This window comes from Panulirus ornatus, chromosome 46, assembly GCF_036320965.1.
Source record: "Panulirus ornatus isolate Po-2019 chromosome 46, ASM3632096v1, whole genome shotgun sequence".
In the NCBI taxonomy this organism is placed as follows: domain Eukaryota; kingdom Metazoa; phylum Arthropoda; class Malacostraca; order Decapoda; family Palinuridae; genus Panulirus; species Panulirus ornatus.
In genome coordinates this window covers 35527053-35543152 of record NC_092269.1, presented here as the reverse complement: position 1 = coordinate 35543152, position 16100 = coordinate 35527053, and the positions used below count along the sequence as shown (strand labels likewise).

At 37.7% G+C, this 16100-nt stretch overlaps 1 protein-coding gene across 17 annotated transcripts in view; it reads right to left on the bottom strand.

The window, feature by feature from the left end:
- LOC139763229 (dystrophin-like) overlaps positions 1 to 16100 on the bottom strand; it is a 304285-nt gene that overhangs the window by 105564 nt on the left and 182621 nt on the right. For 15 of the 17 annotated variants that reach the window (XM_071689106.1, XM_071689108.1, XM_071689094.1 and 12 more), the window contains 6 exons: positions 9862 to 10016; positions 8484 to 8654; positions 7664 to 7753; positions 5318 to 5516; positions 4192 to 4328; positions 2597 to 2791 (listed from right to left, as the gene is read on the bottom strand). In XM_071689106.1, coding sequence (XP_071545207.1) covers positions 2597 to 2791; positions 4192 to 4328; positions 5318 to 5516; positions 7664 to 7753; positions 8484 to 8654; positions 9862 to 10016 — 947 coding nt within the window. Of the gene's footprint in view, positions 1 to 2596; positions 2792 to 4191; positions 4329 to 5317; positions 5517 to 7663; positions 7754 to 8483; positions 8655 to 9861; positions 10017 to 11596; positions 11835 to 16100 lie in introns of those variants that run through there. The other 2 variants (XM_071689099.1, XM_071689100.1) reach the window with 2 other exon arrangements.

Here is a 16100-nt window from a genome sequence, read left to right as displayed (position 1 = left end):
ACTTTTTTTTGTACTTGTTGCCTATTTCCCATCTCAGTGAGGTAGCATCAGGAACAGACAAATAAATGGCATCATTCCTTCACATCCACAGTCCCTTGTCCAAAACCAGGCCCCAAAGAACTTTCCATGGTTTCCTCCAACAGCTTCACATGTTCTGGCTCGCTCCATTGACAGCACATCACCCCATGCATACCACACTGCTCCAATCTATTCTAAAGCATGCATGTCTTCACCCTACTGCATGTTCAAGGCCTATGCACTCAAAACTTTTTTCCATTCAACATTTCATCTCCAATTCAGTCCCTCCCTTTTCCTTGTCCTCTCCACTTCTGACATAGTGCGTATCCTCTCCTCACTCATTATCTCTACATTTCCAAACCATTTCAATATGCACTCTTCGGCTCTTTCAACCATACTTTCCTAAATCCCACAATTCTTTCTTACCCTGTCACTTCATATCTGATCAATACCCCTCACAACATATACTGTCCTCAAATATTTCAATTCCTTTGTATTCACCCTCTTCCACACATTCTTATCTACAGCCCACCTCACATATATACAGCACTGGTGGGACTACTATACCTTCAAACACATCCATCTTCACCCTCCCTGATGGATAACTCTCTTTCCACACATTCCTCAATGCTCCCATGATCTTCATACCACCATCCATTCTATGGTTCACATCACCTTCCATGGTTCCGTAAGCTGCCATATCCACTTCACCTTATGCTAATCTTTCCATTCAAACACACTAATCTGTCTCTGTACTGCTACCCCTAATGGCCTTGTTTTTATTCATGTATACTCTCAACTTTCTCCATTCATATATTCTCCCAAACTCAGACACCACTTCCGGAGTTTCTAACTTGCAACTTGAATCTGCTACAAGCACTGTGTCATCAGTGAACAACTACTCCCCTCCAAGGTTCCCCACCCTCAGCAGACTGCACATCTACTCCTATCTCCAAGACCTTTGTGTTCCCCTCTTTCAACACCTCATCCATTAGCAAATTAAACACCCATGGTGACATCATATACCATAATGCAGACCTAACTTCACCTGGAACCATTCTCCCTCCTCTTTGCCAACTCACACACGACTTACTCTCTTGATGAAAACTCCTCTATTTTTCTAATACCTTTCCTCCCACACCAAATATCTGCAACACCTTCCACAAAGTATCTCTATCAAAATTATCATATGCTCTATCCAGATCCACAAATGCCACAAAAAGATCCTCCTGTTTCTCTTTCACACACATTCTTTAAGGCCACACCTAGTTCACACACCCCACTCCCATTCCTGAAACTATATTGCTTCCCTAAGTCTGACACTCTGTGCATGCCACCTCCCCTCAACAATCTTTCATACAACTTAACAGGTACACTAGACAAACTTTTACAGTACCTATTTAATTTGAACATTCACCTTTGCTCCCCTTGCCTTTATATAATGGTATTATATGTGCATTCAGCTCAAGCACCTCACCATGATCCACACATACAATGAATATCCTTACTAACCAACCAACAACAGTCAACCTCTTTCTTAAGAAATTCAACTACAATACCATCCCCTCCAGCTGCCTTGCCACATTTCATCTTATGTAAGGGTTTTACCACCTCTTATCTTTTCATCAGATCAATTGCAGACATGACTCTCTCACTTCGCATACCTCACCAACCCTACATCCGCCACCCCATCATCAAACAACTTTATATACCTCCCTACCTGGACATCCTATATCCGCCATCCTGTCATGAAACACATTCTACAATCACTGAACGTTCCCACTCCATCTCTTTACTTAATTGCCTGTTACCACCTCCCAAGTTGCCCCCATCACCAATGCTCCAAAATGTTCTCATTTTTCTCACAATATAAACTCCTCTCCAAACATTTTCTTATGCTCTCTGCAAATTGCTGATACTCACTTATTGCAACATTCATGTGCCTCCCATTTCAGCCCCTGAACCTTCGTCTTGACCTGTCACTTTCTCTTGTACATCTCTCAATCAACTGCATTCCTTTCCTGTAGGTAATGACCATAAACCTATCTTATCACTTTCACTGGCAACTTCACTTTATCATTCAACCACCCACTACCCTTTCTCACCTGCACACCTTCCACTTTCCACATGCAACACACTTTCCCGGCACATCAACAATGTTTCACTAAATACTTTCCATTCCTCATCCACTCCCCAAGCTCTATTCACTCTCACCTTCCCTTTTCCAATGCTTCACAAATACATATGATATTCATGAGTAGGTCTACTGTGTACTTAACTTCCTAAAAATACATAAATATATCAATAACTGGCATGTCATCTTGTACATAACACCAAAGTGACCTGTACAAGACTTTTTCTACTCATATGGATATATATATATCTGTATATGAGTGGATGGGCCATTCTTCATCTGTTTCCTGTTGCTACCTTGCTGATGCAGGAAACTGAGATCATGTATTAAAAAAATAGTACTATCATAGGTATACGTAAAAATATTAATGTGCACCTAAGAAAAGATAGCTTACTATCATTCTTAAACAAAAAGAGAACCTATGAAGACCATACATCCTCCCACCTCTAATTCATGAAACTGATCCTTCACTTCATCTGTAGTATCAGCAATTGGGGGCATAGCTGCTAGTCTGTCCTCAGCTCCTAATAACCAAGTCAAAACTTCTTCCAAAGTACGTTGATATTCACTCAAACCAATACTTGCAGTTGATAGGGGTCGACCCTTAGTAGCAGGCCTAAGAGTATCCTCACTACTACCCTGCAAATAATAATTTCATCACTCAAGAAAGTTATTATATCAAGTAATAACATTTGTTTTAAACTTTAACTATTACTTGCATTACAAGAAACATCAGGACTATATCATCATTACCCTTTCCTTATTCGTAACATGATGACACTTATCTATTGTAAAAGCTTGGGTAACACACAGAAATCCTCATGGATGCTAAGCCTTAAATAAAACATACAATGAGCTAAAGAGAAAGAAAAAATAAGGGAGGGAGTAATCCAAAAGATGTAGAGATAGTGGACACAATACATTTTAAAACAGGCAGGATACAGGTGCTAAAAAAGACAAGGGAAGACAACTACCTATCTAAAGCCAGAAAGGCAGGACTAGCAAGCAGCATTCACTGTATATCTTCCTTGACGAATATCAATCTCTTCATTATAAAGCACATAACATAAAGTGTCCACAGTAAGCCTTGTCCGCCTCCATATATTTTCAAAGGTAATGTATAGCTAAGGTTTATTGTGGATAAAAGCATATGATTCTCTAATTGTGAAATCACTATACATTTAGTTGGTGAGACTAGTGTTTCTGATGGTATGAGAATCAGCAAACTGCATCACAGCACCTCAGGCTATCTCAAGGGAATGATGTTCTTTCATACTCTTCCAGGTTGCCACTTCATTCTGGGAATTTCTCTAGCAAACACTATATATCTTCCATCTGTTCTCCAAGATGGTTGGATCTTAAGAAATTAAACCCTGAATTCCCTCCTGGAAGCAAGAAAATGTAGAGACACAAGAGATTTCTAAGCACACTGAGTACTCAGAATGCACAATCAGGCAGCAGTTTCCTGCAAAACCTCCTCAGTATTTCACCTCATTCATGAGATCAAGACTATGGAACCAAAACAACAACACAGAGTATGTCGGGAACCTTGCCAGTTTCTTACCCAGACATCTGCAGGTGGTAATCATGGCCAAAAGAGAGATGACAAAGTAATAACATGCAAGTGTGACATCATCTTTGAAAATGTATGGGGAAGTGGACAAGGTTTTTTACAGACACTGCAGTTGTCAATCTTGGGTTCAACTGGGAATGAGTTCCAAATCTTAATGATGTTGGGAAAGAAAAAGACATCACAATAGCCTACTCCTGAGTTGCCAATGCCTATACAACAATCACATGGTGCATGGCTTTCTGAGTATTACATGTCCTGGCTATCATGGGGAAAGGCCCCCCACACAGCACTCATTAGATTCACATTCAAGTTCATGGATATGGAAATCTTCAGTAGTCCATTCACATCATACATATAGCTATATATAATTATATGTTGTAAATAGCTGGGCACTGATTCAAAACAAAATATAAAGGAATACAGAAATAAGTGGTTAGAATAAGGTCTGGTGCAAGAGGTAACTCACCTCTATAGAAAATGAAGAATCTGACTGTACAGAAACATCTAAACTCTCCATTGTGAAAGATTCATGGGGAAGAGCCTGGAAGAGGCACATCACATACATCATGATTGACTTTTTGTCTGGCACTTGGGAATTCACATCTGCAACAGAAAGTAATTATCAAGATTAAACAAAAGTATATTCAGTACTGTTTCTTCAAGGGATCAAGGGTAGTAATTCTTTAACCAAAAAATAACAGGAAAAGTAACTACATAATCTATCATAGTTAAACAAAAACTTTAAAGAATTAAAAATTTTAAAGAAAAATTTAAAAATCAAATACACAACAAAGAAACAATATGGGTCATGTCCAAACAACCAACCAACAAGATTTTCCAACAAATTCTATCAATAAATCCTAATCCCGACAAATAATCAAATAGTTCCTTCATACTTGTTCATTTGTTTTTAGGAGGAAACAATGCTCAGTCGTTCAGAACATCACCTGAAACAAGATCTGCGAAATAACCCTGGTAAACAGGTCACTTTAGGGTGAAAAGTATAACTCCCATGGGATGTACAGTTAGAATGAGGGTTATCAATCATAATACTGACATCACTTCAGGGGATATGAAACATGAAACATACAGACAGGTGATAAATCCTGAACACAGGTAAAATTATTTTTACACGCATTCACTTTCATCATCCTATTCCTACATGCGTCCCCTAGTTCAGTAGAGAAATTTATGATTACATGAAAAGTAAGCAGCATACCCATCTACTGCAACAGTGAATTACAATGCTTTCATCCTATAAAAATTCAATTAACTTTAACATCCCGAAAAGAAAATAACCAAGAAAGATAATAACCAAATTACCTTGAGAACTTTTATGAAGTGAAATAACATATTACAGTTCACATCTAATAGAAAATGTAAAAAACTGCTGTCTGTGTGTTTTTAGACATCTGCCAAGGTGGCTTGATGGTTTAATCTTCTGATGATCATTATGTTAAGTTTAGTTACTCTCTTTTGACAGGCATCTGTGAGAGAAAATAAGGTATTCAACAAAAACAAATTACAAATGAGGTATGAATTAAGAGCATGTGGGAAACAAACAGCTTCACAGTACATCTATTATCACTTACCTTCAGGATCTAAAAGTCTTTCAATATTTAAGTGCTCATTAGCAAGCCTAAAGGCATTCTCTAAACGAGCATATGGGTGCTTTCTAGCTAAGACTGTCCAATCAAATAGTTGAGGTCGGTGACTATGAATAAGAGCATTAAAGGCAAGGCCATCAGTCCATGACGTTGTGAAGTTTCGAACATCAACTCCATGGTATCCCTGTTGGAAGAAAAACAGTTTGCACATGAAAAATTGTTATCTGAACTTAGTCAGGGTGAGATGACGGTTCTAATTTCCCCATAAATTGTACTAGACTACTACAAATACCTAATAACCAGTGTACTGTACAAAAAAAAAAGTGGCCATCCATTCTCAAGCTTACCTTGTTACCCAATCCTACCAACTGAAGGTAGCACCTAAACCTCACACCATTGCCTAGCAACTGCCAAAAACTACAAATCACTGGGGTAGTTAAGACATTACTGAGTAATCTCAGCTTGTTATGATCAAATAGAAATAAAAATTACTTTCTTCTTTTTCAAGCCTGAGAGCTAGGTGAGTTTATCATTAGTTCTCTGACCAGCAAAAAAGCTTGTTTTCTTGAATATGGTACCTATTCATAGTATGGCAAATCTAATATTACCCTTTCCAATCTTCATGGATTTGCTTTTTCTAAGGTTTAACTTCACTGTAAGTCTAAGAATACAGATTATGTCTCCTTAACATAACTTGTGAGGAAAATAGTATAAAAACGATTGTACAACCGTTTCACTAGGATTAGTGAACCTCTCGCCAGTTAAAGACACACTGGGTTCAGAAAGGGAATAGGGTGCGCAGACCAGATTTTTGCAATAAAAAAAAAATCTTGATAAAAGAAGAGGTTTAAACACCATTTATGGATTCAGAAATGGTTTGTATAGAAGACTTCTGAATGCTGTAAGGACCTTTAATAATGGAAATACTGCATGTGTGGGACTAAGGAGTGGTATGAAGGAGCAGTATGAAATAAATGAGGGTGTGTCACAGGTGTTCGATGTCACCATTATTACTTAAGGTTTGTATGGATGGTGACATTCAAATGTGGTACAAAAGCATTGTTAGTTGAATTTGTTTGGAGGAATAGATTGTCATGGAGAAAAAGAATGGGAGATGCCAAAGTCACTGTCTCTAGTTGTGTTGTCAACTCAATCAGATGAAGAGCCAAATAGAGTATTGAGCAGTTCTGATGATGTACTGTATGTAGAGAAAGGATGCTCTGAGTAAAGGAAAATAGAGTGACACACTGGATTTTGAAAGGGATGTTCTACAAATATAATTTCAGCCAATGTTCTAGTGAGCTTTTTCTGTGTTCCAGCCACTCAGGTCTGCATCAATGGCAAGCAACTGGCTGCTGATTCTGAGAGTATCTGGGTGAAGACCTACTTCTTTCCACACAACAGTGATGGGGTGGAATCTCTTCCTTCTCATACCTTTCCCTCTTCCTATGACCTCTTTACCTGTTTCCTTTATCACCCATAAACAAACAGTACTACTAAACACTTCTTTCCCACAGTAATTTTCCCCATTATGTACTCTTTAAATGTACCATCCATGGATATCTCTGGAATCTGATAATACCTCTTATCTAGAAGGCTAATCTCATTCAGACATATGATTAAAGTCATTCCATGTACGGTAGCAGAGGGCAAATCTAATACACATCAGCATACAGATTCCTGTACTATATTTCCCACTGGGTAATATCACACAGGGTCCTTTTTTCACTGTGTGCCATCCTCATTCCCTTGCACTTTCATTAACCATTTATCAAGTGAACTTTGGAGTCTAGATCCCACTATAAGCTGGTCCAATCATTATCATTCTTTACTTCTATCATGACCTTGGCATCATTCACAAACACGATCAGGCACGAGTCCAGTCCCCCAGGCAAATCATTTACGTAAAAAAAAGACAACAGTGGGACACAGCCCTGCAGCACCCCAGTGGTGACCACAATCATTTTCATGAATGTTTCTCTGCATCCTTTAGGTCCCTTCCACTAAGGTAATCTATCCAGTGAAGATGTCTACCCTTTATTCCTATCTGCAGCTCTAGCTTCTTAATCAACCTCTGTTATATGACTGAGAGTGTATGATTTTACTTCACAATGAAATAATATGCATTCATTAAAAACATTACAAGTGAGCAATATAAATAACACTACCATTATCCAATAACAAAATCAAAATGAAGTATATTAATGTTTAAAATGCAACAAACAGAACATGTTTCATCAGACTGCCTCGAATGAGACATTAGCTTTCAAGAGAGCAGGAAAAAATAATACATATGCATTAGAAAGCAAAGTACAAGACGCTTGTACATACTTTGGTAGTCTGTCTGCACCATGCCAGAAGAGTTTTCTCTAAATTGGTTTGTTGCAAGTCTGACATTACATCCTTTAAAACACCCTGAACCTGCAAAAAAAAAAAAAAATCTTTGTAAGTGACAACCACTTCAGGAAAATTCTTCACTGCATACATCTGCTTTCAATGTAGGAATGGAATACTGAACACAAGAAAAAAAATGGATAATCTCACAGTTTTTTGTCTTATAACAAGATGAAACATATGGAGAGCAACATGTGGTTACTGTGGTGTAGTGATGAATCATGTAGTGCTGAATAAATGGAGAAAAAGGACAAATTGGCCAATTCACTTTAACAGAATCAGTAGGAGGAAGATGAGAGTAAGAGTATGATTCTAGTCTCTGAAGAGATGGAATGTCACAATGTAATACTAGTTTGAGTGATGAAGTACTGGAAATTGTGGATGAGTTAAGGAAGAAGTAATATTTACTATACACTGTAGTAGGAAAGATGAACTTGATGAATCAGTAAATGGGAAAAAGTAAGAATCACTTCAAGTTGTGCATAAATTAATGTTTCACTTTAACACAATGGAAATAAGTTGAATATGTGTATGAATTAAAGAAATAAGTGTTATGTATCTGATCCACCCCAAACAACCTATAAGTGGAGTTAGTCATACAGCGACTTCTTACTATATCAAAGACAAATCAGTATAATGTATACGGAAAAGTTGCATAAACACAGGGAATATGAACAGTTTATGTGAATATACAATTTACAAAGTATCTTGTGCAAACTAACATCATTGTTAATCAAGTGCATAAAACAATACATACCTGCCAGTGTAAAATTATGGCCCACACCAGTCCCAGTGTGAGTTTTGCTGACCCATCAACAATATGTTCATTAGATATGTTGACCAGCTTCACACTGTGCTCCTCTAGGATACTCAATGCTCTGCTTACATTATTCAAGTGATGTACACGCATGCGGCCCTTCTCGCGTTTCTAAAGAAAGAAGAAATCAGGTTCATTACAAATCTCTTTGATAATAAATCATAGTGCATCTTTTTTATGCTGGGTGCTCCTGTCAAAGATAAACCTCTGCATCAATGCTAAGCCTTAACTGAAATATGAGGGAAAGAAAGATGAAAAATATTCTAAGAATGGGCCAAGTCATAGCTGTTAGAAAAGACAGGAGGAGGTAGAGTTTCAAAACCTTAAAGGCAAAGGGATAGAAGGTTAACAAAAAAGCCCACCTTGAGTTATGATTGGTTACACAGTAATCATGTGATGAAGTGGCTTGTCAAGTGCTGAAAGGTCTAGCTAACATGGGGGCACACGAGCAACCAGTTCTCAGGTGCAAAAATCCATAGTACAGTACCATATGAAATAGGATAAACAACTTGATTTTTTTTTTTTTTTTACAAAATAATGAGAACTGAGAACCTAAACAGATGATGAGAGATAAAACCACACTGAGAGAGGAGACACATTCATAGAAATTATAAACTAAAATTTTTATTTTAATATACACTAAAGGAAACAATTCTACATTCAGAATACAGAATACTCTAATGGAAGGGTGTGTGTTAAAATCTATAATGAAGGGTACATGGGTACCTTTGACAGTGAAGAGAGAAAGGGTTAGAAAAGAGAAAGATACAACTTCATAAAAGATGTAAAACAAAAGAACTCAGCCTCTGAAAGGCATAAGAGAGCAAGGTATGGGTCTTACAAAATATGAAGAAGCAGAGAAACTTTGAGATATATTGTGAAAAAGGCTGGTGAAAATTCAAAACTGCTCCAGGTGTTCATCAAAGTAAACTGTCAGGAAAAACAATAAGCTACAACAAATATTTTCACAGGACACACAAACCATGGACACAGAAATATGACCAGATATTCGACAAAAAGGATTACACATTTCATCATAATTTCAATACTGTAAAACTAGATCATGCAACAATCATCTATTATGCCACTAATACCTTACCTACTTGCTACTCTGTACTCTTAGAGTTACTCTAATGAAGCTTTTTAATCAATATAATCACAAAAATAACCTCATGGGAAACCTTGGACCCCAGTTTAATGCATGCCAATGTTGGGATATGTTTCATCCTGTTTATCAGCAGAGAAAATACTAATCACGAAAAACTTCATGAGAAACATCTCTGATTAAAAACTGATCACGAAATGCCAATATACTTACATAAGTTTTACTAGTAAGCACCTCCAATAATGCCAAGAGCCGAGTGCCATCCCGCAAATCATAGAAAAGATCGGTGACTGGTGGGTGCTGACCTTTGACCAGCTGACTGTTGATCCACTTAGCAAAGGTTTTCTTCTGAACATCCTCACGCTCATCTGTATGCCAGTGAGAAAATCATTATCCTTGTAATTTACAAGATGTATGTATATATATATATATATATATATATATATATATATATATATATATATATATATATATATATATATATATGGCTCAACTCTGTGAAATAACTCTGAATATGTTTCAAAGAATTGCATACAAAATTAGTCCATAGCTATTTCATTTAACTCTCAAAGTTTGTTTTGAAGAGTCAATGTCATGTTTTATGTATTATTCATCACAGCTTTTCTAATGACCACTTTTCTTCCCACTAAAGGAAAGAACCGCACAAATTACTCTGAAAGAGAAAATGCATGAAACAAGCATGCTACCAAAATTGTAATGCAGTTACGGTAACAACATGATCTTAAAACTAATGACCATTCTAATCTCATACAATAAAAATATGCGATCCACACCAAAAATAAAAAGATATTTGGTAAGATTTACTTACTATGGAAGCATTGAACATTATCTTAAAACTAAAGACCATTCTAATCTCATACAATAAAAATATACGATCCACACCAAAAATAAAATAAAAATATAGTAATATTTAGTTACTATAGAAGCATTGTTCTTAATAATCAAATATGGCTGTACAAACCTTGTAAAAATGTGTCTGTAATTGCGAATTAAAATTGGCTGAAACATTTTCAAAAACTATTCTTTCACATATCGTACACAGTATCTGAATATAGTTTCTATTACCGGTACAGTCCTCAAAAAAAAATCAAGTATCTATACCACAACTTTAAATTTTCATGTGACTAACCTATGTAAAAAAATCATTTCATCAATACTATATTACAACCAATATAAAATTATACGAAAACTCTAATGATTTATAACTTTCATCATGACGCGAAATCCTGTAAATTCCTTCCAACGTTTTAAGATTATATGGAAATCAAATATGTCATCTGTCCGGCACGAAATTTATTCATTAAATCAAGAACGAGAGCTGTCAATGAAGTCTTGAGCTCATTCTGAAATCATACGTAATAAAAAAAAAGTCTTTAAAATCCTCGTTTACATGTAAGTTATGACAGCATCCTCATTTCAATTTTATCATTATTCAAATGGGATATAATAAAACAAACGCAGTTTAATCATATCCAACGCTCCATTACGTTTCAAGGTTAAATTGTAGTTTGAATAAATAATGAAAAGTCATTCAACTTTTGAAAAGGAGCATAATGCCTGCAACGTCTCAAGGTGAGCTCAACAGGTAAAAGCTCAGCTGACCAGCCACACCACTTGCCCCTGTGCCAAGTCAATGAAAATGTTGTTATTTTAAGACATTATTCAAGGGGTATCACTCCTCACAGAGTTTATAGACACAATCTCATCTAATAATAACATCAAGTACACAGAAATCTAAGGTCGTGGGATGTACTAGGGCCAATTCATGAGGAGAAGAAGGCACTTGTTGTCATTGTTGCTATGACTACTTGGCACCGCCGCATGCGTCGCAACGCTCAGCCTCTGTGAGGACACACAACACACAACCCTTTTTCACACGAAGTTCCCTCACGCGACAGAGGAGACTGGGATATCTCCTCTCGCCTACCTTTCAGTAACACCTCCATGGTCAGTACAATGCCCGATATTCAAGTTCCTAGGCTGTACTTTCTCCAGAATACACACACTACGGCCGACGAACACAAACCCACATGTTGATCCACACACGAATCAGTTCCGTACTGGGTGCTCCTACAAGACGTATCCCAAGAAATGCGTGATTCTGTAGCCACTCACATACTACACAGGGCGTATTATCTGCCTGTGTGTGATTTGCCACACCGCATCACAGAGCTACGCACAACACTGCTAGCAAGAATAATTTCCCAGCATCTAAGTCTTTTTTTTTAAGCATTGCCATAATATCGTAAGTTTCTTGTGCTACCCTGTACGCTGGGCTATTGGGCAGTGGGAGGGGCTTATGAGGTGGCGGGTGGACGACTGGGCGCGATGCACAATCTATCGTTCTCTCAGTTTCATTATCAATTCCCAGTGTCAATCACTCAATCACGGTCTGAGGAGGAAAGATCACTGCACTTCCTGACATAAAAAGAAAATCTTGAACAACAGAGAAAAATAGATATGGACTAAATTCTTTTTCCGCATCGGTTCTTGAGACAAGCAACGAACCTTATGAAAATATACGAGAACTCAACATTTCGGTCAAGTGATAAGAAGAGGCTTAGAGAGGTGAGAGAATTTCCAAGGCTTTTTCTCACATTGTTTCAAGATTACAGGTACAATGTCAAATGATGTTACAACCTTATTTGGGATTTGTTCGTAAACACTAAAAACTTTCCACTGTGAGGTCTTTATATCATTTGGTCTGAAAGTCATGACAGAAGCCACAAATAATAGTGCTTGCATATAAGTAATGCTGTGTGTGTGTGTGTGTGTGTGTGTGTGTGTGTGTGTGTGTGTGTGCTAACATATTGTCTGCCAATATTTACTTTACTCTCACAATGTCGGCTCTGCGGGGTCATATTACTAGACGCTGGGAGTATCAAGTATGCTAAATCGCTCTGAAAACAATTCAGATTGCGGGAAGAAACTCCAAGCATTTTTTTCATTTTCATCTGGTCATTTTCAGTTGTATTAAAACATGATACAAAATAATTTCTTAGGAGGATAAAGTTAAAAATCACTAGGAATAGATATTACAAGCACAGTCCTTACTAAAAGCAACAGTGATAACCCCAACGTAATAATATGTTCACTAAAATGAACATCATTTTAGACTGCGATAAGGTGTCACTTATATGAGTAAAGTCAGGGTTCCTCTGTCTGAAGTATTGCTGTCAGTATGTGAGATGATAAATCACCATATCTCCTCGATTTGGTCTGCTAAAGCAACTTACGTCTTACAAAGGATTTCCAACACGTATTCAGGAAGCCTACAAACATGGTTTGATGACCTTCCTAACACAGAGCAAAGAGTTTCCAAAAATGTCCCAATGCACTTCAAAGTGAGATTTCTGTGTATATGAGAAAAAATTTCACCTAATTATATCGGCTTTCCCATCGTAACTCTCCGAAAGACAGTCTCTACATGCATTTTTTTCTGAGTTTTGAAGGCTACGACAAAATCATGATGCCAGGCTCACTTTCTATGTTTTCTACAGATGTTCCTTGAACCTAAATCCCAAGTATTTAGAGTCCACAGCTGTCAAGTCTTTCACTACCTCGTAGGAGATTCAGGTCCTAGCGTGCTGTTATAGAGACCGTGCAGTTTAAGACTAGTTAAACCATGTCTGGTGTAGGGTAGAGTACGGGAGTATAAGAAAAAAGAATGCAGTTTCTCGCGTTAGCGACGTAGCGCCAGGAACAGACGAAGAAAGGCAGCATTCTCATACACCCATTCTCTAGTTGTCATATAGAATGCACCCAAACCACAGCTCCATATCCACAACCAGACCTCAATGACCTTTCCATGGTTTATCTCGGACGCTTAACATGCCCTGGTTCAGTCTAAGGCATCACGTCAACCCTTGTATACCACATCGTTTCAGTTCACTCTATCCCGTGGTACACGCCTTATGTATATATATATATATATATATATATATATATATATATATATATATATATATATATATATATAAATTCAACGTCTATGAGGCTATTGGGCTCCACTTTATCACTGGATTTACTGACGTTTTTCGCAAATGTCGAGATTCTTACGAATAACAGACCTAATGTGCGAAGAGATCTATTTCAATTGCCCTGAGTCCATTAGAGTCGCGGGAGAGTTCATACCCTTCGCCATCTTGCAATCCACCCTTACTAAACCTTCAACCGGGGGCTGGGAGCTCCATCCCTGGCTCCCTCCTGACCCTAACCAACCGACACGTAACTCTAGCCAAACTCAGCAGAACTAGGCCACGGGTGGCGAAAGGTAAAATAAACAATGTCAGGCGTAAACTAGTCTGCAAAATAATGACTCACCAACCAGTGTCGACTTCTCGGGGAAAAAAGAAATAACCACTACGAGTTAGTTCTGAATGCACAACAAAACTTACTCTATGAGTATTTAGTGACCGTTACATTTGCAGGATGTTATTCAGAAGTCGGTGTTGTAGACCAGCGAACATTATAGTTCGTTGTGATCCCCAGTGCAGTATCTATCAATGATATTGCAAAGTCGGACTATGACGACCAGTAGTGTATCCAATCTCCAACTACTCGGTAATGATATACTTGTAAACATCCTACAGTGACCGCATTATTGCTGGGATTACATGAAGCCATGTCCATATATAAAGGGCGAGGTCTGTCATCACGGGAGCTGACATACATACCTCATTTCTATTCTAAATATTCATATATACATACTACAATGTCACATACTCTGGTGCAATGAAAAAGATGACAGATCTAACTGTTTTAAAGTAAAACTGCAAACTACGTAATACGTATAGTAAGGGTTACCGCTATTTTAGTTTATAAAAGGACGAGATGAGTTCGTGGCCCAACAAAAGGCTTGACAGTGGCATCGAGATCACGTGATATCGGTTCGTAAACCGACCTGATTAACCGAGTCTTCATTTGAAGATGACATCTCATGTTTCACGTTCTTCGACTAAACAGCAGTGGTGTAATGCGCATCATCTCATCACGGTTTTCTCTTTTTTCTTCTTGAAATATTACCAAAGCAAACATTACCACTTAAAAGATCATACTCAAACAACAGAGCTCATGTAATTCAAGTATCTTTCTCAATCAGATACTTGAAATAAAAATCACAGATATAGCCAGATATTCGCTTAATTACAAGATTTGTGATACATGATTACTACTGCTGTATACTCTGGCTTGAGTTACGATGTTTATGGTGGGGTGCGCGAGCAGCTGATGCCCGATAATTATTACGCTTAAGACCCGTTGATAGACGGCATAAACTGTCCACGCAAGACCGATTGATGTACGATGATTATGGCACAAGCACGACCACCGGGGCCCATAAGTATGATCACAGACAGATGAGACACCGTAAGTCACAACCATTTACAATGTATTATCTGATGTTTCATATATATATATATATATATATATATATATATATATATATATATATATATATATATATATATATATTATTTATATATAATTTAAACGCTTCACAAGAAACGGGCGACTTAATTATAAAGTCAACGTTCAGTTATATTCGTTTGGATAATAACGAAATGCCCTACAAGGAGAAATAAGCTGGAATTCCACCAAGGTCCGTTATCGTTCCCTTGTGGCATCCATTTCCCTAATACGCCAACCCCAGACGCCGCCGGCATGAGGGTGGGAAGGGAGGCAGAGGGAGGGGCTTGGGACTGGAGACTCGTAATTAGGTGCCACTTGTGGACTGATGGGCCGCCATTAAGGCCCTCTCTCGGCGGATCCTTAAACGCTTTACACGTGCAACAGTACTAAATGTTATGCAGGGAATGATGTCACACGTTATACATATACATGAAGCGTATTCGTGTATTCAAACGTTTACGAATGATACGAATGTTGGGGAAAGTACATCTTGAATTATCAGTAAGGTACTGCTGAAAGAATTATAAAACGGAATGTAATGTATTACATTTCCATGTTATTTCAAGGCTCATGTAAGATACAGATGTAAGAAAGTTATGTAAAACAAAGGCAAACCATTTACATATGTAACATACATATGGCAGGTGAGTATATGTCAGTAAAGTCTACATAAAAGTATATATATATATATTCTCTTTTCTCTCATACATGTTTGTGTGTGTGTGTGTGTGTGTGTGTGTGTGTGTGTGTGTGTGTGTGTGTGTGTGTGTGTGTGTGTGTATGTGTGTGTATGTGTGTGTGTGTGTGTGTGTGTGTGTGTGTGTGTGTGTGCAGAAACACCTCCAGGAAAAGGAAACATGAGAACCATGAAAGCTTTCGTGTATTATCACATCTCCTGAGGACTTGTTACAGAGAAAAAAAAATATATATATATAGTAGAGGCTGTCTATACACAACCCGGAGGAAACATGAAATGGGGTCATGTGACCATGGGGTCATGTGAGCTGCTAGATTGGCACAAG